At 39.1% G+C, this 27,116-nt stretch overlaps 1 protein-coding gene across 1 annotated transcript in view; it reads left to right on the forward strand.

The window, feature by feature from the left end:
- The window catches only part of VAT1L (vesicle amine transport 1 like), a 54,417-nt gene that overhangs the window by 13,457 nt on the left and 13,844 nt on the right, over nucleotides 1-27,116 (forward strand). The window contains exons 4-7 of the mRNA XM_062007406.1: nucleotides 6,690-6,832; nucleotides 8,626-8,729; nucleotides 9,931-9,986; nucleotides 11,638-11,832. Of these exons, the coding sequence (XP_061863390.1) occupies nucleotides 6,690-6,832; nucleotides 8,626-8,729; nucleotides 9,931-9,986; nucleotides 11,638-11,832 (498 nt within the window). The remainder of the gene's footprint in view (nucleotides 1-6,689; nucleotides 6,833-8,625; nucleotides 8,730-9,930; nucleotides 9,987-11,637; nucleotides 11,833-27,116) is intronic.

Raw genomic sequence — 27,116 nt, forward strand, 5'->3', positions numbered from 1 at the left:
GAACTTGTTGCTTCATGAATGTGTGAAGTTCTTTGTTCTGACTCCCCAGTTCCCTTTAGGAGGATCCTGCAGCTTTTTCAGTAAATTTGAGCCAGGGAAAATTCTCTGGGACCTTTATTTATGTATTGCCTCAGTTTATTTCTGTGGCCTTATTTTTGTTTATAGTTATTTTTGGTTGTGAGGTAACTATAGCAATTGTCTATCCATCTGTTCCCTTAGTATGTGACAGTATCCTTTAATGTCTGACAGGATGCCTTAGGTAAGTCAGTTTACTTGTTTCCAGAAATTCCAGGGGACATCAGAAGGTGATGTAGAGAAAAAGGAAACGTAGCAAGATAGCTTATCTTGAAAAAAGTCTCACATAGCCGTCTCTCTGTTACAGAGACTTGAATCCTGTTCCACGTACCAAGTGAGTACCCTTCCTGCCACCCACTCAGCTGGTCAATGATCTTCCCCATTCATAGCAGGAAACATGGCTAGTTGTAAGGAAGCAGCTTGTCTCCCTGAACCAGGAGAGGGGTGGACACTCACAAATGGTTGCATCTGACATTGTTGGTATGTTGTAGTCTTCCATCTGAAGAGGAGGACCTGCTGCAGGGCTTAGAAGGGGGGTTTAAAAGGAGAGATGGTATTTGCATTAGTTTCCCAGGGCTGTCTTGCTAATTTTGATTGTTTGGAAAGGGGACTCTTCTGAGTGTTGATTTGGTTGCCCTGTCTCCATTTCCCTCTTGAGACAGAGGCAGTTAAGAGAGACTGGCTCTCAGTTCTCATCCTGGACAGTGAAGTAGGCTGGAGAAATTTTGGGAACCTTCTAGGAAAGCATGGTACAGGCTCACAGTTGCATTCTATGTTTCAATCAGGCTTCAATGAGAAAATAGTACCTTGCAAAGCATTCTCTTACCATTGCTCAGGCTGCTACTGACAAAGATCTATCAAGAACAGTGATTGTCATTGGCTTCCTTTCAGGCCTCTGCTTGGCAGGACACTTAACATTTCTGCTTAAACCTACACTGAGTAGCAGGGCAGTTTGATAATTAGCATAGGATGCAATTATGTGATTCAAAGACTATTTAAATGCCTAAAGCTATGGAAATCTTTAAATGTTCTTCTGAACCAATTCCTGAAATAATGAGAAAGTCAGCTAACATTGAACTTCAAAAACTTTCTATTATGCATACAGAGAAGTTAATGCTCAGAAATATGAGTTTGCAAGAACATATGACTTATTGTAGGATATATATTGGCCTATCTTAACTGTAAAGCACTGTAATTAATGTTTGAAATGATTGTGTGACAGTGGTAGAGTAGCTCCCTTCACAAATCCTCCCACATCTTTTTTTTCTTCTAGTGAAGCAAAGTGGCAACTGAAGAAAATACACTGAAAAAACTGAGCAGTAGCACACACCCTGCTGGGACTCATCTTCTGTATGATGCAATAAGTTCTTTAAAATGAAGACTGTCTGTGTAATCAGTGCAAGTCATAGCACAGGCTTAAAAGATTCTAAAGCTGCTCCTAAAATTATTAAATGTAAACTTATAAACTGTATCCTGGATTAGTTGAATTAGTATAAATGTAGCACTGTTGTATTTAAAAAAAACCCACAACAAAAAAACCCCAACATACAACCAACCAAAGAACAAACCCCAAAGCAAAAAAACTTTAGATTCTTCTTTTCTAGCTTTAACAAATCCAGTCTCTGTGATATCTACCTGGAAAATGCATTATTTCAGGGATTTAGATTTGTGAGAGTTGGCCATTGTGCCTATTTGCTTGTTTGTTTGCTCTTTATATACTCTCTATTCTGAATACTTAGAGCACAAAACTTTGGTGAATTACCAAGACTGTGTAAACACTTCAGTTTCATCACTTAACCCCTCAGATGCAAGGCAGAATGACTAGCCAGTGCTTTAGCATTTCAGTCTTACAGATGCTAAAATTAAGCTGCCTCTCATGCAGGAGTATTGATAACTACCCCGAAGCTGTGAGCTGACCTTCCCTTTCAGGCTCAGCAGCAGAGGAAGTACAAGCAGAGTAAGTTACAGATGCAGTTCTCATGTTTGAATTTGAAGGGTAAATCTGACTTGCCAACACATTTAGGTCATTCTGGCAGGACTGGTCACTGCTTGGCAAGAACCATATTTTTTTACCGTGTCTCCCCTGCATCAGTGGCAAATATTTGAGAACGGATTCCAAACTGAATCACTGAAATGGCCATATTTTATCTGACAAAGAACTGGCACTCCTTGGTAAATTTGTCACATGTTATCACAGCCAGCATACAGGAACCCTTTCAGGGGAATTATCCAATTTCTTCTTAAAAAAAAAACCCTATGTGTTTATCTCCTGAAGTTCTCTCTGCTTGTCTTGCTTGGTGAGAAGTCTTTCTCCATTTCCAGATTCTATTTGTGGCCAGTAAATTTATCTTTATTCTTCTGCTGGTGTTGTCCATTAATCAAAATTAGCTATTGTTTCCTCTCGGGGCACTTCTTTCAGATCTTTTTTTTGGTAGGATGTAAATGTGTTTATGGCTAGAATAAGTTTGGAATCAAATCCCTCTTTGGCCTCCATTTTTTGGGCTGAAGGCAGGTTTGTTTGTTCTTACCCCTTTTTTTGTAAGTCAGATGTCTTTTTCCTTGGTTATCCTACAGACACTGGTCCAGGCAGGAACGTACACATTTCCTGGACTCTGAGCTGATTGGCAGCAAAGCAGCAGTAAGCTGGTATGAAAGCCAAAGTCTTCTAAAATAGGTCTCACAGCATCCCTAATCCTTTTAAACATTCTGTGAGTAGACTGAATTTAGGTCTGTCTGCACCTAGCAGGTAGGAGCCTGATAAATAGCACTCTTGTGTTTGAGTCAGTCCTTCTTGAATGTGAATAATTAGAGTTTACTCCACTCTTCTGGTGGTCCTGGCCAGCATACTGTACAATGGCATTAATACTGCCCAATTTACTGAAATCTCTACTCATAACTCCCAGGACCACACTTGCTATTTTCTTATTAGCAGTTCATAGCCATTCTGCATTTGAAGTGCTTTCTTCTTATTTCATCTCCAGCAGCCAAGGAAGGGAATAAATCAGCTCATACAGAGCTCTCTGTAACCAAGTCTGAGCTGCTCTAAGTACCCAAGCTACCTCACTCAAACCCACACGGTATTTGATGCTGAGCAGCCCTGTGCCGCTGAAGACCTCTAATACCATGGCCATGCTCCCTTAGCAGCTCAGAGGGTCCCAGGGCCATGCCTGACTGTTTCCAGATACTGCCTCAGAGCTTTATCTGTTAATCAAACACAAAAGCCTGGGACTCATACACAAAAAGCAATATGCCTGACCAAAGACTGCAGTCTCTGAAGGCCTTTCCTTTTGCCTCTGGCAGTGTCCTTCCCCTGAATCACCTGCTGAGTCACAGCACAGGCAGGCAGTGCTTAACTCTTCCTTGGCTCTTACACCTTTTCAGATTGTGTTCAGTTTGTGTCCTCTGGGCAAGGATCTTGACTGGGGTACGTTGTTGTAGCTCCACTAAACTGAAGAGGATTTATACCAGATGAGATTCAGCCCTGAGTTTTGTATGTGCCTCTGATGCACAATTTTGCAAAGGGCTAAGAAAAAACACATCTGCTAATTGTTGCAGAAAAGAAGAGATTTTTGAGGGTAAAAGACATCATTATCTCATAGTGACTTTTTTTTCCCCTCCCTCCAAAATTTCTTTGTGGTGCACTGGACGTAGCAGGTGCTGCCCTACATGTGTTCAAAAGCCACGTTGCAGTTTGTCCACTCTGCAATGTTCACCTTAGCATTTGGTTTCCAATTTCCTCTGCTGTAATTGGAAAAACGACACCTTCAGGTGATGGAATGTTTTGAATCTGACTTCTCCTAACACCAGAGAGAAGTTTTCCTTCATGCCAGGAGATTAGTAGATGACTTGCAGCTTTCTTACTGCATTTGTTGTGTATTTTATACCATCTTCAGAAATGGTTATGTGGCACCAAAGCATTTTGGAAGTGTGGATACTCCTCACATTGGGTTCCACACAGATTTTTTGTGCCAAGGTAGTTGGCATGGTTTTATTTTTAAATGCTGCAGCGCTCTTGGGCTGCAAAAGTATATCATAGAAATTATAATTTCATACTGATGTTCTTGGTTCTGACAGATGTCTTTTTGCAGGGTGATACCTCTTTAGATGGTTTGTTCTCTCCTGCTGTAAAGCTGGCCTCAGTTTACACCAGAGCAAGGAGGTGCTTTCTTGAAAGTATACTCATGTGTAAGTCTAATTCAGTGCACAGCTTCACATCTGGCTTGTGCTGTTAGGTCAGACTCTTTTGGGAATCCACTAACCTATACCTCTTGTTTCATATTTCATACAGTGTTTAGTTAGTGTTAATAAATTCATTAGATTAGTAAGTTTGCTTCTATTCATGCTTAGTATATTGGCTTTTAAATGCCTTTTTTTCACTTTGAAGTTGTCTAGATGTACAGAACAGTCTATTTCAGTTTTACTTCTTAAAAATCTACTTCTCTGTTCTTTTACGTGATTATCTCGGTATGTGAAGTTTACAGTCCTATGGATTTAAAGTTGGGTTTTAAAGCAAAGTACTGTAAAGGAATCTCAATCTTTTCACTGGATCTAAAGCTACTGTAAGGATATCTATTTATAATAAATTCTGTAGTAATCACATGTGTGTGTTAGGTTCAACATAACTAGTTTTAGAAATTGACAGGATACCTGGAAAAGGAATCTGTTAAACAGATTTTAGGTCTAAAGAGACACAGGACTCCTGTACCAAATCCAATATTAGGAGACTTGCTTCACTTCCACAGAATGCTTTAATCTAAGTTATTAATTTCTTTGAGGACTCACTGTGTGGAGTTCTGCATGATAAGTAGTATATAAAAGATATGTATTTTAAGGGAGATTAATTCCCTTTTAAGGGAATATTTTGTATCCCTTCAATGGAGCAATTGATCTTTTTTTTTCAAAGATCACTGAGTCCTGTTAAAGGTAAAATTAATTGTCCAAGTGAGAACTATTTTTGCCATTTATTAATTTTCCTAGGTTCAGGAAGCATGCCTCTAGTCAGTACTTGAATGTAGAAATTTCCATATGAAAATAGAGATGTGTGAAGAGTTTTGTTTTCATTTTTCAGGTCATGCCCATCTAGTTAGAAACCTTCTTGGAAGGTTTTAGAGTTGCCATACTGTTTTCTGATATGGTGCCTGCTTCCCTGTCCATTTGGTCTCCATCTCTGGGGGCAGAGAGGATGTGGTTTTGTCTGAGCAGGAAGGAGACAAAAAGCTCTCTTGTCTGTCTCCCACAAAGTAGTTTTTAGGAAGGGAATGACTTTGGAATCCGAAAGAAGAGACAGATCTCGTACCCTGTGATCAAAGGGTGCTTCCTGGGGAGAGTGTGTGGGGGGACTGACATGGATAACTTGCCACGGCTGGTGGACCTACTGAGCACAGGGGCCTCACATACTTGCAATTAAAATGTGTAGCCCTCTGAACACTAGCTACTAATCCAGAGGTAGCCAGATGACTGGAGGGATTAGAAAAGAGATTTAGGAGTGACTTGTGTAGTCACAGTGCTGTTCTGGAGCTTAGTTGGATTCCACAGAAATGAGTGAAAAGTTTGAGTTCATAGGTTGAGTCTAATTCTGCTCTTTTAGTGAGGAAAGTGTGAAAAGCCCTATATCAACCTTTATTACTACATTTCTGAGATACAAACACTAAGAATACTTTGCACAAAAATAAGTACAAGTCAACGGCAAATGAAGATCTTCAGAAGACTGTAGAAGAATGCTTTGTGGAATTGCCTCAAAATGCTTCAGTGACATTGTTCATCCAGTCAGAAAAGTACTGGTCATATGAGTCAGTTTTAGGATTTAAATATCTACAGAAAGCTGGAAAGTATTCTGATCTGGGATTTTAGATAAGCTTATCTCTGTGAGGGAAGAGAATGGTGTACTAATGAGCTTGAAACGGGCTTTTTTCATATTTCTCCTGTTCATCTCACTGACAGTTTGTTAAATGTTAATCGTCTTCTGCAGGATAAAAATCAACATGTTTTCTACTCTAATATTTGACCTTTTAAACGTTCAGTGTGTTTTGTTCAGGGATATACTCATTATCCCCTTTCTTCCCAAGTTACTTTTCTGTATTTTCAATCTAACTAACGTCAGAACTTCGCTCTACTAGCATACATTATAAAATACTGACTTACCTATATCTCTCCTGGTGATGGTTTTCTGGGAGACACAGAAAGTGAGAAAAGAGAATTGCTAATGAAAATGACTAAGAAAAGGAGACACACAAAATGCAGATATTTTTTTTCCTTGTAATTTTGTGTTAGAGTATTTGTGGAGGCTAAAACCTGGGCTTCAGAAAGAGATGGTAAGTAACAGAGAAATGAAGTATGAGAAGAGTCAAATGTTTGTTGCTCCCTGAAGACTTTGCGTCTTATGAGATGAGGCCCCTCAGAAGTGGATTTTCCTATGATTGCTAAGAAATCAGGGATTCCAACCCAGGAAAATGGTGGATGATGTTAAAAAGAAAAGGTCATTGTCAAGATATGAGTTTGGGAAGTCATTGCACATGCTTGGTCTTGGATTTTACTGTGTCATGAATGAATTGGCAGCTGCAAAGTCTGTCACCTGATTTCCATGTCAGTGAACTAACATCATAATGTGTTTGCAGGGTCAAGCTGTTGCTCAGCTCTGTTCAACTATTCCCAATGTCACTGTTTTTGGAACAGCTTCATCTTTCAAACATGAAGCAATCAAAGACTCAGTAACTCACCTGTTTGACAGAAATGCAGACTATGTCCAAGAAGTAAAAAGGTAATAATTTATTTTCCCAACAAAGAGTTGGATATTATCTGGCAAAATACTATGAGTGACACTGGGCTGATTGTATTTATGGGAGGAGATTATGTTTGTGAGTTTAGGAACATGGAAGTTTATTCCAGATATTCCATGTCTCTGCTATAAGGGACAAGATAACAAGCATCTCCCTATTTCTTTATAAGCAACATAAGCTTTGTTAGTCCAGGTTCATACTTGGACATCTGTTGCAAGCAAAGTATAGTAAGTGAAAAAGAATAAAGATCTTAGCAGTAGGATGTACTTTGGTACTACCTGCTTGTGTTCACTGTAATTCACTGTGTAAGGTACTTTTAGTGGATCTGTAAATTATCCAGGTTTTGGAGTTCTCTGGTGTGTTTATATTTGTCTGGGTTTTTATGCTCTGCCAGGGACTGGTGTCAGAGCACATGATGTCTGTTTTAATTTCAGATCCTTAGATTTTGTTTGTTTGCATTCAGATTAGCATCATCCTGTTGCCTTTTGAAGTCATTATGCGTGTTTCTGTTTACATGCTTTCAAATACTTTGTTTTCCAGTTGGTCTGATTTTGGATACTGATGTTGATACAGGTGGCAAAACTTCAGAATTGATAAGAAGAACTTAGTAAAAAATGTCTTTTTGATTTTAGTTGTCAGATAATATTTTCCCTTCATCTTGTATCTGTCAAAATACTAGATTATGTAGCCAGGCGTAAGCCAAGAAGCTTCTCAGATGGAGCACCCCAGAGTAGTACAGTTGGCAGGCTTCCTGTCAAACCTGGGCATTCCTCAGAGTGACATGCAAAGATCCAGAGGTCCCTGAGTATGAGGGTTACTCACTCCCAAAGAGGACCTTCAGTATACAGCAGACTTGTGTGAGCTGTTAGCTATCCAGACTGGCGTTGGAGGAGAAGGCAGGATATCTTGCTGCTGTTTTTGGAGCACTCCCGAGGGCTTAAGAGAACATTTGAAGTGATCCATCATAAAGGACGTTTAATATCAAAGGCAAGTTTTTCCATGTGGGAAGTTTCATCAAAAAAGATAGGACTTGTCTCACAGGGGACACCTCTGCTGTTCTTTTACAGCTCTGAGGGATTGCAGCACATTTTTTCATCCCTTTGATAGCCTTTCTCTTGGGGAAGTACACACACCAAAGGGACCCTTTAAGTTCTGATAACTTTATGATTGCAGGTGACGTTGGCTGGTAACATTGGCTGCTTCTGCCCTTCTCCAGCACAGTTCTTTTTGAGGCAGTTCCCTGACACCACCCCTGACTCTGTGTAACAGATTGCAACTACTGAAATCAAAAGGAGACCTTTTATGAAGGGGTGGAATTCTGCTCTGTTAAATCTGTTAATATCCCTTTTTGTGATCCTGCATTTTCACATACATTCTCACTTCACAACAGATCAATGAGGCAGAGAACCAGTACAAAAAAAAGAAAATGTAGTTGCAACAAGCCAGTTTGTGTTGCTTTTATCAAGGTGCGTGTTATTAGCACAATCGATAGTCCTGATTAAAAGGAATTGGCACTGTGTAAAGTATGTCAGTGATTGATTTGTTGGCCATTACACTGATTTATTGGCCACTACATTGATTTATTGCTCAGATTCATGCATTTTCACTTTACAGTGAGAAAAAACCAAAAGTATAGTGATGATCCTGAGGATGCTCTGAAGACAATTTGTCTTTTGAAAAGTGTTAATATTATGTTAATAACCAGTCTGTATCATGATGACTGACCAGACCTGTGCATCCTATTGCAGAGTGAGATTTCTTTCTTGCTTTCTAGAATCTCAACAGATGGAGTAGATATTGTTTTGGACTGTCTTTGTGGAGAAAATACTGGGAAAGGCCTCAGTCTGCTCAAACCACTGGGGACTTACATTTTATATGGTAAGTGGGAAAAGCCAGGTACATATTTTAAAACTAAAGCTTTGCAAATATTAAAATCTCTTAAAATCACCCATACCTCTCCTTCCAGAACTGAAGGCTTTCTCAGTCTGACCATTAGCAATAAAGGATTTTAGTGAAGCTGAACATGGACTAAATTATTGAGAAACAATAGGTAGTACCAAGCAACGCTTAAAAAAACTGAAAGCAATTTTGAAAAGAGAAACTGAACATATGTTTCAGATTGTTGGTCATGAAGGAGAAGTGTTGGAGGAAGCTTGGATCTCTTCTGCTACACACCAGTGGAATCACAGTGTGGCCAAGGAAACTGTAATATAGTTCTTGTGGGAGAGAGGCTTGGAGGAAGAATTCAGGAAAAATGCTGTCGTTTTTATTTAACATGACCTTGAGGAATTCAAGCCCAGGCTTATGTTGACAAATTTCCAGTCATGTACATAGACTGTTACACAAGCCAAGTGAGCATGTCTTCTGTGCAGTTCTGCCAGGTTGCCATGCTGTGTGCTGATAAAACAGGCCAAGCTTCTGTAGGAGAGATGAAGGGATTGCCAAACTTTTGCAATGGAGAATATATCTGTGTGGCTGTGGAAGGTGCAGTGGCATCATGGATAAGCACACCTGCTTCCTTGGGCTTTCATCTAGCTAGCAGGGTGACAGTAACCAGTTGTGTTGTTGCTCAGGTATCTGCTTGGACTGTACAAGCCAACCTGGTTGCCTGTCTGTAATGAAGTCCCTGCCAGTGAACTATCATTACCTTCGTTAACAGGTTGTAGCATACAATACATGTAGTAGTCAGATAAATGTGTCTTTACGGATAGAGAAAAAGGATACCTGGGTAGTGATCACCACTAAATAATAGTGTATCGGAGACAAATGGCATTCTACTGCAGAGAAGGAGACAACTACAGAAGAGTTTTGGTGTCAAGTTGCCAAGTAACAGTCTGTTCCTGGTATTAGAAGATATGATAGATTGTTGTTGTGACCTCAGACTACCTGTAAACTTCAAAGGCTCAGTCACCTTGGCTGTTTGTAATTTATTCCCCAAATATAAGGATGTCCACTAATGCCTTTGAAATCTGTGGAATTTTTTTCTTACATATGAATCGTGGAAATGATTTTACATGTAATAAACAGCCTGCCTGTCCACATATAGTAAGTTGTATGTGAATGTACTCATCTTTTACAGGTTCATCTAACATGGTTACTGGAGAGACAAAAAGCTTCTTCAGTTTTGCAAAATCAGTAAGTGCACTCTTTCCTCTAACTTCAGTCTTTTTTATAGCATTTTCATCATTCTCATTTATTTCTGCTAAGCTGTTATCTCTCATGTTGCTAAAGACCACTACAGAGTGGTCTGACACGTTTTCTTCTGATAAAACAGCTAGATGGGAATTGAACCTGTGTGCAATGCATATTTAAATTGACAGCTATCAGACATATCTCTTCTATAGCTAAGTTGAAAGTTTGACTGCATTATTTATTTACTTGTGGCAACATATTGTAGCCATGAATATGGATAACTGAAAACCCTGTCAGGACAGTGCAGTGAATGAAAGGAGGTAATAGAGGAGATACATTTCTTAAGTTGGAGTTTGTGTCCAGTCATTGTCAAGTTTTCCAACATCAGCTCCATACAGGAGTGCATTTTTCAGCTCTTCATTTCGATTTCAAGTGACATCAAAGAGATGATGTTGCATTTGTTTCCAAATTGATGATGTCAACAAATCCAGAATTGACATGTTAATTTTTTTCTTCATTTTACTACAACAAAATCTGCTCAGAAATCCTAGAGCTTGAAAAAGAGACAAACGTGTGAAAGACACTGCTAGCAGGAAATAACCAGGAGTGAAAGTTATTCCTTCAGACAAGAAAACAGAGGGAGAAGTCTTGACTGAAGTTCTGTCATGTGATATTTCTGCCAAGAGCTCATTTACAGATTTCAGCAATAACCCTTTCCCAGGAGAAATTAGCTTCAAAAGGCTCTATGTACTTGGAAACAAGATAAATCAAAGACTGTGGCAAGAAGCTATTCTTTGCCTCCTGCATTTTCTCAGTGGTTGCTATTGTCATACTTTCGTGAACTAAACCATGATAATTTGTACTGTGTGGTCCTTTTACTGTTGATAGAAACATATCCAGATGTGGATATTTTGTAGAGTAAGTTGGCCCAACAAAGCCAATTTCAACTGAAGTGTTAGTGCTGGTGTTTATTGACTGAATAAATATGAATAAATTGAAAAAAGCATATCAAGTTTGATAAAAGTAGAACTAGTTTCTTTTTGTAATTATTCTGCAAAATTAACTCATCAAATTTTATGAGAATTTGAATTAAAAATTGACCCATTCAGATAAAATTTGCTTGGAGGTGGGATCTCGGTGTCAAGGATGCTCTTGTGCGAAATGAGATAAAAGAATTCCAATAATTATAAGGCTTGCTGAAATACCACAAACATAATAATGGGTGAAAAGTGAACGGGAGCTGATAAGTAGTGCATGGTTTCCTTGTGTTTGGGAAAAAAGTAATAGTCAAGACTTGCTTGTGAATGCTTGGGAAGCTTGCATGGCTCTCTTGAGATAACAAAGGAGAACAGCAGAAGTAAGAAGGCAAGTCCAAACTCCTTCTAGACCCATGTTCTAAAACCAGATTTGTTCACTATTCTTCCAACACTCTAATCTCACGCAACACAAGTCTGTGTTTTCTTTCTGCATGGCAGTCAGCTGTATACTTTTTGTCTGTTCTTTAAATAGAATCCTTACAGCTTCACTTGGCTGTTACTTCAGATCTGACAGATGAGTCGTGTATCACATCTGCCCAGACAGGTTTTTTGTGAACTTTCCTGTACATTTCTTGAAACATGTTTTTCTCACCCTGCTGTTGTTTATTGCTTTCCAGTGGTGGCAGGTTGAGAAAGTAAATCCTATCAAGCTCTATGAGGAGAACAAAGTCATTGCTGGATTTTCCCTATTGAATCTACTTTTCAAACAGAACCGAGGTAGCCTGATCAAGGGTGTGATGGACAAACTCCTCAATCTGTATAACAGTAAGAAGATCAAGCCTGTGGTTGATTCATTATGGGCTTTGGAAGAGGTAGGAACAAAATTTCTTTCTCCATTTTGAAATTCCTAAAATATATGCCATTTCAGATGTGAAAGTACATTTTAATTTCTTCTAATTACTAATGTGTTCTGCTTTCTAATTGGTGCACAAATCGTCTCCAGAGACCCTGCTATTTAGAAACTCTATGAGCCAGAGCTGTCCACACATTTCTCTAATAAATATTGCTGGAGTTTCAAGTCATCTGTGCAAAGTTCTAGAAAATACTAATAAATGTGGTCTTTCAATCTTAGAAAATTGTTTCTGTTTCTTAAGTGCGGGAAACAAGTGACTAAGACGTGAGGCATGAAAGGCAGACATTGTAATTGAAAACAACTTCTAATCTATTCTGAGGAAAAGATCTAATACATAAGCTTTAGTTTCAGTGTTCTATTTGTGCTAGCAAACCTTGGAAGCTTTGAGATTTTCTGGAAGTTACTGAAAACCTCCATAGGCAGTCAAATGAGAAATCACTTTTAGTGTAAGTTGTGTTTCTGGAGTGTAGGTTTTCTGTTCTAATTGCTCATCTCTCCTTAAAGACATGTAAATAGACTAATCTGATCATAGCCTGGGCAATTATAAGCCCCCTGACCAAAGCACTCTTTCTGACACCTTTATGCTTAAGATACTGATAAAAGAATGAACAAGCTGCCCAGAGAGGGTGTGGAGTCTCCTTCTCTGGAGGTTTTGGAAACCCACCTGTATGAGTTATGTAACCTCATGGAGAGGAACATACTTTAGCAGGAGTTTGGACTCGATGATCTCTTGAAGTCCCTTCCAACCTGCACCATTGTGTGACTGATTTTTTGGAGGAGTGAACAGACATTAACATTTGAAGAAACATCATGACTGTAGTAGCACTGCCAGGCTAATGCTTGTGTTCTGTGCATTTGTGAAGCACACTGAGTCTGACACATCCCTTCAGATGCATGATCTGCTAGAGCTCTGCTGAGTGTGGGTTGTGGCTGTATCATTCGATGGGTGCTGTTCAGCAGGTACTGCAACAAAATTCAGTCTGCATCTGAACTCATCATCTGGTATTGCCATGCATCCATGAGGAAATACTGCTATCAGACTCAAATAACTTAATAATATTGTCTTTTATTAAGACTTTGAGAGCCCTGTGGGAAGGAGTTTGATCCTGGCATGTTGTTCTTTACTCAAGTGGCATTGTAACACTGCCATTGTTGTGGACATGGGTAAGACACCGTGAGCTGCATGATGGGGCCCCACAAACTGTGACAGCTCTTGGAGCAGGATGTGCAGCATGTTTACTAGGCCAGATTCTCTGGCAGGACATGTGCTGCCTTAGGTTGTGTGAATGTGGGAGCTAATATGTCTCTTCACACTGTCCTTACATCTGTGCCTGTGTACCCCAACATGCCCCTTAATGTGGTACAACAGGTGTGAACACTCCAGCACTATATTGGCTCCATTTATTCCTCTCTGGCAGAACTGAGAGGAATGACATCTTCTCCAGGAATCTCTTCCCATTGCTCTGAATTGTCCACCTGAGGCCAGGCTATTACTGATAGCACCTCAGTAACACCTCAGGGGTTTTACCAGTCTGTGGCATGGGAGTGGCTAATTCTCACCATTGAACTGCTGAAGAGAAATCAGATGTTGTGATAAAGAACAGCTGGCTCAGGCAAGACAAAATCCTCTGTTGTGGTCTGAGAGGGAGACCATATTGCTCTTCAAAGAGCAAAGTGAAATGGAAGTGAGATCAGAATTTAGGTTTCTGAAGAGGGTTTTAAAGATTTGATTCTTTAAATAAGCTGACAATATTTTAAAAATACAAGTGGTGCAAGTCTCAGATAGACACTCTGCAGTGTCTTTGTTCATGGAAATACATGCTTTCCATGTATTAGTAAGAGAATCATGACTAAAATAGTAACAATAGCTTAAAAAGTCTTGATCGAGGATGTAACATGAAAAATTACCCATGACAGTCTGATCTTAATAGTCAGTATGATGGGAATTTGTTGGGAGGCTTCTGTTTGGTAACATTTCCTCTAACATTTGGCAGTAGCATTCACCATCGGTACCGGTAGATAGTGAAATGTGTAAATACATCTGTTAAAAAGCACAGTCTAGAAAACTACAGCTCATTTATCATGCCTGCTCACTTTCCATGAGCTATCTGGTAATTTAGAAAGGAAATGTTTGGCTGGTATCTTCACGGATGTAACAGTGCTAGAAGTGTCCTTAATCGATTGCAAACTATTACTGAAATATTACTCATTCAGGGCATTATCATTTGGGGGATATATTTTTGTGGGTATAAAAATAGCCTCGGTGTGACTCTCAAGTTAATATGACACACAGAAAAGTGTGTCATAGCTAAGGACTAAATGGAACCAGACTGAAGAAAGGTTGGTATGTATTTTTGTTCTGTTTTGGGAGGTTTCTTTTTTTAACTGCGCAACTCTAACATCTTCCCCCCTTCAGAGCCTGACATTTGATTGCTTTTCATTTCCTAGTGAGTAATCCTGGTTTTCTCCAAGTGTCCACTTTCATTTGACCTTTCTCATTAGTGAGACTACTCATTAGTTAGAGACTAAACCTGTATGGCCAATTTTTTACCATTGATGTTTCCTGAGGAAATTTCCTGACCCATAAGAGCATTGAAAATAAATATGTTTAACTGGAGAGTGGCAGAAAGATGAACTTTCTGCATGGCATTTGAAAATGAATGATGGAAAAGTTTTCTCTGGAAGAATATCACCCTTTCCAGAAACTCACAGGAGAATCCATTTGTCCTCTGATTAGTACTTCATCCACAGAGATGAGCTTGGGTCCAGTAAGTTACAGTTAAAATGAAAATATTTTAAGGGGACATCTCAGAGGATTAACTGTGGGTTCACCTTTCCAAACGTTTAAATACCTGAATGTATCATCACATAAGTAGAAGTTTTGATCTATATATGAAAAGTATATCACCAACATATCCTTTGAGCTTGCTTTATTCACTCTGCATCTGTTTTCATGTATTCCTCCTTTGTGCAAATATCAATTCACAAATTAATACAGACGTAAAACCAAGATGGAAGACATCTGCTTTTCTTCCAAAACTGTATGACAGTACAAATAGTAATCTTTTCAGTTCCCTATCAGTTCCCATAGCCATGTGTGTCAGAGCTGAAAAGCATCTTTGCAGAAGACATTTAATTATCTCTACAGTGATGTTCTCCTTTGCTGCTTAAGGCTGGTCGCTACAAGACCACTTCCTTGCATGATCACCCCAGAATTGAGAGCTTTATGTTCTAGTGCTTGTGAGAACAGCCAGAGAAGCATTTTGTGTCTGTTGTAATAGATCTTCATGAACTGTGTAAAAAAGATCTCATTGTTCTAAAAGCCTGGTATGGTTCCTTGAACAGCATTTATTTCTTAGTACTTTCTGCAGAAGTACACAGTTTAAATTTAAAAGAATATACTGATTAGAGAATATTGTAATTACAGTGAGAGTTTTTTTGCATTTTAAAGCATTTCAAGTGGCAGTAATACAGGGTTTAGAGAAAGTTATTAGATTCCCATTTGTCTATTACGTAGTATATGTTAAGTGATGCCGAGTTGATTGTCAGATAGAATTCAAGATAGCAGAGTTAAAAATTATTAGATAGGTTTAGCTTGGTGCTAATCTGTACATCTAAGATCACAGCCTTGCCAAGCTGCAGTCCAGTGGCAAGAACTGAACAAAAGAACTCTTTCCATACAGAATTTATAGCATGTTTTGGAAAAGGCAAAGCCATCACAATACGCTGATTTTAGCACTGCTCTGTGGCTTCAAAAGATTTAGGTACTGTAAACTTGGGATTTTTTTTCTACTGAACTCATCCATTCCTCTAAATGACCATCCCAGTGCATGCTCTTGGATATCAATGATACCAATGTTATTCAGGGCGAGGGAATAGGAAATCTCAAACCCATGACAGCAGAATAATAACAGTGAGCCCCGTAAAGCAGAGACTTTAATTTCATCAAAAGCTAATCATGCCTTCCATTGATCTTAGCTTTAGGGCAAAAAGCCTTTCATGTATCACTATAGCAAGACATAGAGAAAATTGGCCCATTAGTTACTTCTACCGTAGTAAGAGGGCAATCTAATAATATCAGATTGGGCTGGTGCCTTGTTATTGACACAAAATGCCAACTCTTATCTTTTTAGTAATAGTATGATATTGGCATGTGCAGGTTTTTCTCTTTTCTGCTTGATGAAAACAGAGTCTTCAGCTGAACAAACCACACCTTTTTGAAGTCAAGGGACTTCCAAAGTATTAAGATCCCATGTTTCTTCAAGGTATGCGAAATAATGTAGAGTACCATGATAAAGTGGAAGTCTGGTCATAACCAAAGTAATAACTCACCCTGAAATTCAGAAGAGATTCTTTCATAAGCATAAACCAATTTACTTGCAGTATTATGTTGTAGAAAGAGGGAAATGCAACTCATTCTGTGAAAACTCCCATGAGCATATCGGTGTTCCCTTTGCTGTGGCTGCTTCTCTGGCGTTACAGTGCAGTCTGCTTGTTTTTGTGCTGCAAGGATTTCTTTGACAGTTCTTCATTTGCAGGTGCTGCTGAACTGCTTCCCTGCTTTACAGGTATTAGCTCTGCATATATACTGACCTGTGATATTGCCTTAGAACTCCCTTTGTTCTTCTGATATGTGAGATTTCTATTCCTTTTGACTGCTTAAAATGAACATCTGTAGTTCAAAGTAAATGTAACTGTTTTATCTGAACACCTCACTTGTTTCTTTGTATGCAAACATGAGTTTGATACAAGCTTCATGCAGGTATCAAAGTGCAGGAAAATGCAAGGAGCTACATCTGACTGATGTAACAGGTTTCAGAGCAGAGGTGAGATGGAAGCAGACTGCAAAGCAAAACCCGGATAGTTCAGGGCAGCTTGCTTCTATGTTCACTATCAAATGATAGAGAATTGTAGACCAAAGTCTCTGTCAAGTTTTGGGAAGAGTTAAGGGGAAAGCTGTTCCTCTTGAATTTTACCTCTCTAACATTACATGTAACAAACACAAGCTCTAAAAGAATTAAAACTGAGCCGTAAGTAAGATGTTTTTTAATAAAGACTTTGCAAAGATTTTTTTTCTAAATCATTGTGCAGACCTGATTAAGGGATCCTCACTGCTCTTACATGAATTATTAATTTCCTGCTAAATGCCTGTATAATTTCATTTACATTTCTTCTCCAATTAATGCTGCTTAACAGGGCTTTATATTCCTTCATAATTCATTCTACCTGTCCTACCTGGATCAGCAAGTGATGGCATAACCCAGTATTCCGTATGGCTTTGCACACTGTTGATGGCAATGTAATGTGATTATGATTTTTATTAGAGGGAGACAGAAAGAAACAAGACAAGACTTAGATACAGGCATTGTGGCTCCACAATAAGGCCTCACATAAATGCCATCAGCTATGATTACCACAAAATCGGGTTGGATAAATGATCTGTTTCAGGAAACTCAGACTTGTTAAGTCTGTTAAGTATGTAATCAGAAGTCATTATTCTCAATTGCTATATATTATCCATAAACACTGCATGAAATTCAAGCAACATGACTGAATTTTAATTAAACAAGTAATTTCTTTCAGTTCTTTGCTTTCTTTTCTTTTCGCTATAGCTTCTGAAATTAAGCTTGTTTTGTCTAGCCTGCCAGTTGAATACCTGTATTTAAACAATTTGCCATCTAGAGTCTTCAGAATGTTCCTCTGTGCATGCTGAGAATATTCATGCTATAATGCTCATTTAGTAGATGAATAACAAAAGCAATGGTGAATATTTTCATTTGCCTGATGCTACACAGCGTATTTTAGTGGAAAGATCACAGATCAGCCTGAAAATCTCCTTTCAGTTCTGGCCTCTTAACAGCCAAGTGCCTGCGCTGTGTCTCAGCATCTCTCTGAGTCTTTGTGATTCACAGCATTCCTTGGGGTTTCTTATCTCAGAATGGGATGTGTTCTACCAGATCTCAGCAGGCTGTTTTGTTTCAGGGGAATAGTATCTTAATGTTTTGGAGTGAAGCAGCAGAGATGGAAAAGTGTTTTGGCACTATTTCTGATGAACATTGATTCTGTGTTGGAACGTTGCTGTTACAAAGGTTAGGGGCTGACTAGTGTGAGACTAAACCTCTCTAATTAACATAAATACAGCCCACAGCTACAGCACTTTTCTAATCTACTTAGTAAGCACTCTGCTAAGAATTAATTAGTTATGGAGATACACAGGCAGAAAATACTTTTCTAGAAGGCATGAGACACTGGAGTTGAAAGTGCAGTGGTGAGTCATGGTACGTGTTTCTGGGTCAGGACAAATTGTCATTTCTGCTTGCCCTTGTGTGCCACAGAGATAATGGCTTTCTGTAACTACAGGCCAAAGCAAAACAAGATGTGAACTTGGTTCCTGATGGATAGTCTGAGGGTGGGTGGAAAGAGGCAGGAAAATATTATAGAAAGCATTGATAGATTCCACTCAAGAAAGTGTGTACTGTTAAAGATAAACTAGTCACATGCTTTGAGTTAATTAAATTAGCAACAGGAGATTGTCTGTGGGAAAAAATTGATGTGTCATTTATTAGAAAATATAAGAAGAAACCTGCTACATGGAGGAAGCTGCTGATTAATTACTGTGGAGAAGCGATATTCTGCAGGAGTAGCCTGTTCACGGAGATGTATTAGCTGGCTTTTAAGTAATAAATTGACACACGTTCCTTTTGTATTAAACTGATAAGATGATACTGTACCCATGCAAAAAAATAACCAGAAACCTGGTTAGGAAAACCTTTACCAAAGCAGAAGGGCTATACTTTAGATATCAACGACAGCTTTCAGAACACTTGACGTGTTCATAACTCCAGGAGACATAGTGTATTTCATCTCTGTTTCTCTTGAACGTTTAATGTGTTTGATTTACACTTCATTTTTACTGTTTCTGTCATAGAATTCAAAGTATTCTCAGAGTCAGGAAAACAGGCTTTAATGGAGGCATTTCCCTATTCAAAACCAATTTCTAGACTCTTCATGAAGTATTAGAGAACAAAAGCTACTTGCTTTGATACTCCCAATCCAAAAGTGCTTCAGTGCGTTGCTTTTTATTTCTGTCTGGTGATGCAATGAAACATCTGCCTGTCTTTTCCCAGTCTTGCATGTGGGTTGATTAAATATATTCCAAAGCATACATCCACCCAGAAACTTTAACTGGGTCCTAACAGGAAGTATCTCCTGTTCCACAGAGTTGGTAGTACCACTATCTGGCAAGGAATTCATAAGATTTGGTGAGTGTTTTCTGGCTTCCATAAATGACAAACACCAGATAAAGGGAAAATATGAGAAACTTAAGTTTTCAGAGACACATTTAGATACTGTTTCATTTTTGGGCTATGCACTATGAAAGTGTGTAGTTTAAGCCACAGAGCCTGTGAATGGAACCTAGGATTTCCCTCTGTGCCAAAAAATTCCACTCACGCTTCTTTGTTAATTAGTTGACTGGTTTGGAAAGAAAGCTCTCGGTTGTTCAAGTTGAACTGGCAGGGACTGCTAACATGAGAATTCAGCTTTTCTCCCAGGGTATCATGAAGGAGAAATCTGAGGTTTGTGTTAACAATTCCTAGTGAATGTTTTCATTCTGTCAGAAGCTTTATTTGGGCTCAGTTCAAATTGAAAAATACCCATTTTCCCAGGTGCTCAGGACTTTTTAAAAAATGAGGTAGAAAGAGCCAGGTCTGCTTGATGGTATTGAGAGAGCTGAGAGAGCTGTTATCCTTACGTCTGGTACAATACAGAATACAAATACTTCAGGTACCTCCTGCCCTTGAAACCTTCCTATTTTCAGATTGGGAAGAGATCCCTGATGATTTTGGATGAGATTTTGGCCTCTGATTTGCAAAAAATCAGTTTAGTTATTTGGAGTTTGTTTTTCTGGCTGTAATCTATGAGTCTAGTACTTCATTAATTCATAATGTCCAGAAAGACACCTAAGGAGTCAGTGAAAAGAGTCAAAAAGGAGTGAGAGATAAGAATAAGGAAAGTACCTCTCACTATTTAAATATGATAGGTCCATTTTGTCTAAATGATGCTGCATTGGCAGCACTGATCCCTGTGGCCATCTTCCATAACTGACAGTGAGCGGGAAGGTTAACAGAGCAGAATGGAATGAAACAATTCCAGAGTCTGAAAAATTACTGTGGTGAGAAACATCAGTAGACATTGTATCTTCAGCATTTCTACTTATATTTTTCTGCTTTTGGGGATTTTGGGTGCTTGGCCTATAGAGACATAAAGTTGACAGAAACTTTCAGCAGTAGTAGAGGATATTTATTTATTAGTGAACTCAGACCTCTGGTAAAAGGAAATGAACTGAGACTCTGTTTTAGAAGGGCTTTTCTACAGTAAACATTCTAGCTCTTCTCCAGGGATCTTCTTATCAGTACGTGTTTGTAACAGTAGCCACAGAAAAAGCAAATTACTAGTTCCATCAGGAAAGCTAAGTTTATCTCTCAGCAACTAATCCTGTTGATGACAGTTTGGTCTGACTGACAGAGTATTTGGAAACCTCATGAGTCATAGCACAAAATTAATCTCCTGGGTTCTTGTTTTTCTTTGATTTTTCTGTTTTTTTCTTTTCATGCTAATAATGTAGTTAGATTACTAGATTCTCTTTGTTGCAAAGAAGACACAAGTTTTGTGTTCTATTTCATGCAACTTTGCCAATAACCCAAAAAAGCACTTACTTATCCACAAGACTTGCAGAAAAAGATAATTTTGTAGTCCAGAGCAGGACCACCTAGAGTAGGTCACACAGGAATTCATCCAGGTGAGTTTTGAATGTCTCCAGAGAAGGAGACTCCACAACCCATCTGGGAAGCCCATTCTCGTTCTCCCTCACTCTCACAGTGAAGAAGTTTTTCCTTATCTTTCTTTGGAACCTCTTATGTTCCAGCTTGCACCCATTGCCCCTTGTCCTGTCATTGGACATCACAGAGAACAGCCTGGCTCCATCCTCCTGACACCTGCCCTTTATGTATTTGTAAACATGAATGAGGTCACTCCTCAGTCTCCTCTTACCCATGCTAAAGAGCCCCAGCTTCCTCAGCCCTTCATCAGAAGGGAGATGCTCCACTCCCTTGTTGGTATGGATTGTAGTTAGGAATAACAGTTGAATATTAAACATCATGAGTCAAGGTATTCCAGCGTTTAAGTCCTACCTTAGACACCTTGAAATTCATTACTGGATCATCACAGCAAAGACCAATTCATTACTCTCTAGGGAGCCAGAAAGTGAATATCCCAGTCAGTGGAAAGGAACGTATTCCAGGTTGTGCTCTTGGGGTTCAACAAGAGACTCGGGCAGCTTCCCCAAAGACTGCAGAAGTTGGTCATGGACACTTGGTAGCAGTAGCAGCACACACTATATATGACTCTGTTCTGATACCACCAGTTTACAGATACTTTTGGTTTATGTAATTTTACCCTGATTAACATGCAATGACTATATCCGAAATAACACTTTTTTTTATAACAATCATGAATCAAGATGAGAGTTCTCACCTAATGAAAATGGCTCATATATTCTCTTCAATCATTTTATACACAAATGAGTTTTCAAAGCAAAATTACTCTTGGGCATAAGACACCTCTCAGAATAGTATAATCCAAACTTAATGTGATAATGGAGTTTTATGTGGTATTACAGGTTAGTAATGATATTGTTGCTTATTACAGGTAATGATAGACATTAACACCAAGGTACCAAAGCAGATATATTGTCTATACAAAAAGGTTTATATATATATAGATATATATAGATATATAGGCCTGCTGTGAATGACTGAAATCAAAGATATTCTGTAGGGCAAATCTATATTATCATCACTGGCTTAGAGAAAATAATTCTAAAAGGAAAGAATGTAGCTAAAGATTCTTGAGATGAGCAGCTGATTTTCCACTTGATTTTCTTGAATGTGCTAGTTTGGGTATCAAACAGACTTTGAACACGGTATTAAAGTGCACACATTTGAAAATGTAGGCTATATCTCTATGAAATAAAGCTTCACATATATAGTCAGCTCCAAATCTTTGTTTACCTGCATTCAGTTCAGAATGAAGATTGCGTGAAAGTGAATTCCCTACCATCACCAAATACCAACCTTGAGAAGAACTTGAGAGGTTTTTTCTGTTCTATCCAATGACTGTGTCCTGGCTAAAATACCTTAAAGATCTTAAATGTTTCTGAGGACAGAGGGGCATAACCTTTGACTTCTTTAGCAGAATCAACACAATGCTGTGTCTTTTCCTTCGATGTAAAGAAAACACCCAGTGTAATTCTGGGAGTTCCTACAGTTCAGCCTACATTAGCCTAGAGCTAGCAAAATGGATGTTGAAGTTTTTGCCAGTTTTCCTGGGTTACTGTAGCTAGTATACATGCTGTTTGCTTTTTTGGTGCATTTACACATACAAATTTAATTGAATTGGATTAGAAGCTGTCTCAGCTGGATCAGTGACATTCTATCACATGAACACTTGTGCTTTGAGTCCCTGCTGCCAATTACAGAGCAATTTGATTTCACTTGATACAATGTGATGCTAAGCTGAATGACTTCACACATGAGCATTAAACTTCTTGTAAACTAAATCAATTTTTGTAGCAATTATATTGGCACAATACTTATGTGGAGTTAAGATCTTTAATATGGGCTTAGAATGAGACATTTTTCACAAGTGCCTGGAGAAATATTAAATAATAAATCAAATAGCACTGCAAAATATATTGTAAAACTGTCAAGTAGCAAACAGGATAAATTCAAATACTTTCATCTTACCTAGAGGAACTATTTCAATCTTACTGTAAACTGATGTAGCTCAAACTAAGGAATCATACTCTCTAATGTTACAACTGTATTACAATTTAATACTTGGGTGTTTTTTGTTTAAGCGCAATTTTAATGAAGTTACAGAGTGGCACCCAATGGTGAGATCTGACTTAGCTTTTGGGCAGTCCTCATGGTGGTACATTCTGTAACAAATGAAGGATTTATTCAAGGAATCAAAGGAGCAATATTTTCTCAGTTGGCTCTTTAGAGACCTTTAGGATTTACATTGATGAGTTTCAAGAATTTACATGATTGATTTACTGCTTGGGGAAGGATTTTGTCAAAGAGGATCCATTGGTACAAAAGAACATGGAGATTTATCCAAAGACACAATGTTATTGTGCTCTTATAAAATGGTCCTACTGGGTGGATTTGTATCTGAAGCTTCTCAGACTTTGGAAATTATAGTATCAAGACTTTGTAATGATTACATCTTTTCTCTCTGGAAGACTGAATGTTTACTGTATTTTGTAACCAGTAAGTTTAGTTGCTATGGTTTTGGATAGTGGTTCTGTAATAGCACACAATTTCTTCTCCATAGCAGTAATAAGGGAAAACTTAAAGTTCCTTGGAATAAGCAGATAGATAGTACAGGGATTTTTAATCTTTTATTACTAATTGTAAGATTCTGCATTTAAAATAAATAGCTCGTAACAGAACTCGGGGGAAAGTCTGGGGAAGATGTGATAGAAGGTCTTCAGGAGCAAAACTATTTCACTTGAATTGTTCAGAAAATATGATGAAAAGGCAACAGTTATGTTGAGCAGAGGTTTTGTGCCTGACTTCCAATAAAATCACCTGCCATTTGGGAAGGGTATGGGAAGAAGCACATGTTTTGATGAGATAGGATCTTATTGCAAGGTTCAGACAGACGACAGCAATGCACCATCAGGAACCCGTACCAGACACGAGAGACCACAACAGGGAATGTTAAGGAAGCAAAAAAAGAAAAGAAACTATTGTTATGCAGGTTGTAGAACTTTAAGTCTGGGTTTCAAAGTGTTAATTTCAGAAATACTGAAAAAGTCGGCGGTGCTGTTAAGCTGTGGAGAAGTCTCTAATAGCAAGACTGTAGAAATGAGGTTTTTGTGAAGATCCAGTAATTGAATGATGGTTCTGGTGCATTAGAGGACTGGAAGAAGCCTGAAAAAGGCAAAGAAGGTGGGAGTCATTTAGGCCATTGGCATGGAGTGCTGATCAAATAATATGAGATATATAAGGGCCGTCCTTTTGGAGAGTTTTTCATAGCTTTGCAGCTTCCTAAAACAAAGCACAGCCTCTCTAGTGAGGTACACACAAACAAATACCTCCTTTATGTAAAAGAAGCTGGTTTGTTGCCAATAAACAGAATTTTGAATAAGCAAGTACTGATAAAAGCTTGGGAAAGAGCAAGAAAGGAACCGCATGTGGATTTTTGGTTTTGTTGTGTCCAGCAGGTACTTGGAAAGGCTTGTGAGGCATATAGAACAGGCAAATTGAGCTTTGTGGAATAATTTTCTTATATTATTTGACTCTGAACACTAGAAATTGTAATAGCCTGTACACTTGAAGCTGTGGTATGGTTAAAAGTGCTGATGCAGTAGCACACAGCAGAATTCCTATGGACTATGTAAATATTGTCTGTTGTAAAGACACAGAAACCAAGGCATGGAATTCAAATGTTTTTCATACAGTCACACAGGGAAGCAGTGTTAAATCCACAAATAATATCCAGAGGTGCTGTCACTTGTGAAGATTTAACACTGCCATTAACATAAAGTGTGCTGTGCCTGGAAAGCTCGGGCATTGAGCCCTCATAGTCCCAAGAGCTGCTTAAATGAAGTGGAGACCCTGCAGAAAAGAGCTTAGTCTTTGATATTTCATTTGTGTTCTGGTATAACTGCATACGTGTACAACAGTGTGGTAGAGTAGGTATTGATTCTTGGTAAATGTGTGTTCAAGAATCATCTTATGTTTTCTCCCCACCTCCCAGGTGACAATCTTTGTACTCATTTTCACAGAGGCAGAGTTCAGACCTGGATTGATTTGGAACACCTTGAAACTAGTTAGTTCAGAAGCAATTCAGACTATCTTGTCAAAGAAAAGATTCTTCTGTCTTTAAATAATGACCTGCAAGTATCTGGACAGTCTGTGTGAAAAGCTGTGGTTCTGGAAGTATTTCAGACTTGGAGTTCTTGTATGGCTGTGAAACAATATAGTTCTACAAAGGCTGTCTGATCATTCACTTGTGTGCAAAGAGGAGTCTGTTTGCCAGATTCCCACAGAGAAGTAACTGGACAGGACTGCTGATGCAAGGCTGTGCAGGGGAGACCAACAACATTCACCTTCTACAGTCTGGACATTATCATTAGAGAGACAACAAAACAACGCCAGTGAAGCAGTGTGCTTATAATTAAGTCAGCATGTTCTGGGGATGAAGGAAGGGGAGACTCAACTATTAGAGCATGCCTAGTGAAAGAACAGATGAGACGTACTTGTGGGTTGGTGCAGTTTTTCTCCAAACATTTTTCAGAGATCACAGAGATCCTTTGCAGCCAAAGGAATTTTCCCCAGTGTAAGAGCTGCTGCTGTGGACCAAACCAGACGCACCAGAGTAGAATCTGAACCACCCCACCTTTGAATACCCGAGATTCAGGAGTGTCTGAGGCATGAGAGAACAGAGGGCACTGTCAGCAAGTTTGCTGATGATAATAAACTGAGGGTAGTGGCTGACACACCAGAAGGCTGAGCTGCCATTCAGTGAAACCTGGACAGCCTGGAGAATGGGTGGAGAATAATCTAATGAAATTCAACAAGGGAAAGTGTAGAGTCTTATATCTGGGAAAGAATAACCCCATGTACCAGTACAGGTTGGGGAATAAGCTCTTAGAGAGTAGTAAAGGGGAAAACAACTCCTCCCCCTCTACTCTGCCCTTGTGAGACTGCTTCTGGAATATTGTGTCCAGTTCTGGGCCCCTCAGTTCCAGAAGGACAGGGAGTTGATGGAGAGAGTTCAGTGCAGGGCCACAAAGATGACTAAGGGAGTGGAACATCTTCCTTCTGATGAAAGGCTGAGGGAGCTGGGACTCTTCAGCTTGGAGGAGTCTGAGGGGTGATGTCATTCATATTTACAAATACATAAAGGGCTGGTGTCAGGAGGATGGAGCCAGGCTGTTCTCAGTGATGCCAATGATTGGACAAGGGGCAACAGGTACAATCTGGAACAGAAGAGGTTCCAAAGAAACAGAAGGAAGAACTTTTTCACTGTGAGAGTGAGGGAGAACTAGAATAGGCTCCCCAGATGGGTTGTGGAGTCTCCTTCTCTGGAGACATTCAAAACTCACCTGGATGAATTCCTGTGTGACCTACTCTAGGTGGCCCTGCTCCGTCAGGGAGGATTGGACTGGATGATCTTTCGAGCTCCCTTCCAGTCCTTAAGATTCTGTGATCTGTGTGCACAGTTGGCTGCAACTTTATGTAAGATACATTATTGCTCAGAATGGAGAAAGGTACTACAAAGGTGACCAGTTCTGAGCTCCTCTACTCACAGCTCTGATGTGCTTAAAGCCATCTTCCTAGTACAAGGTGGGATCATGCCATTGTAATTTGTACCAGCAATCCCAAAACCTCAGACAGCAGCTGGGATCCAGTGGCCCACAGGAATGTAGCGGCCACAGCGGTATGGTTAGGAGGGACCTCCCTTTGGTCAGTGGATTTGAGGAACTTTCTAACTTTATCACGGTAGTTGTACATCCCTTCCACACGACTCTGCTCATCTTTTGACCAGGCTCAGTATAGAATCAATATGATTCTATTGTGGTATTAACTAGACAGACTGCTGCAGATTTGGGTCCAGGAGTTCTGGCTTTAGTGCTACTCCAAAAGAAATTCCAGCACAGGGATTCTTAAAGCTTCATCCTGATTCACAAGATCTGGCTTTTCTACTTGAATATGTTACAGGGATTTCTTCACCAAATCTCCACCCTTCAGAAAGTAATAAAGTAATTATTTCTCATATCAATGCACAAAACAAATCCCTTTTTCTTCAAGCTTATGTTAATAACAAGTGATAATGAGAAAAGCTCTGCTATGGCAGTTTAAATAAAAAATAGCTTGCTTTCTCACTCTGTGCACGTTTCTCTTAAGGTAATACATAAAATCTTATGGAGATGTTCTTTCCATAGCACTTTGCATGCAACCAAAGCACTAGTCTTTAAAAGTGCTGAATACCCCTGAGCTGTCCTGGTTTGCTGGAGTTCTCTGTGTTGATGGATCAGATTTCAAGGTCTTTTCTCTTCTTTTACCGTGTGGGAAAGATAGCACCAAGTTTGATAATCTAGGCATTGCTGTTTAGTACCTCTAAATATTTAATTTGATGTTGATTCTGCCTTTTTTGCTTTATCTATGT

The sequence above is a fragment of the Colius striatus genome, chromosome 14, assembly GCF_028858725.1.
Source record: "Colius striatus isolate bColStr4 chromosome 14, bColStr4.1.hap1, whole genome shotgun sequence".
Lineage (NCBI taxonomy): Eukaryota > Metazoa > Chordata > Aves > Coliiformes > Coliidae > Colius > Colius striatus.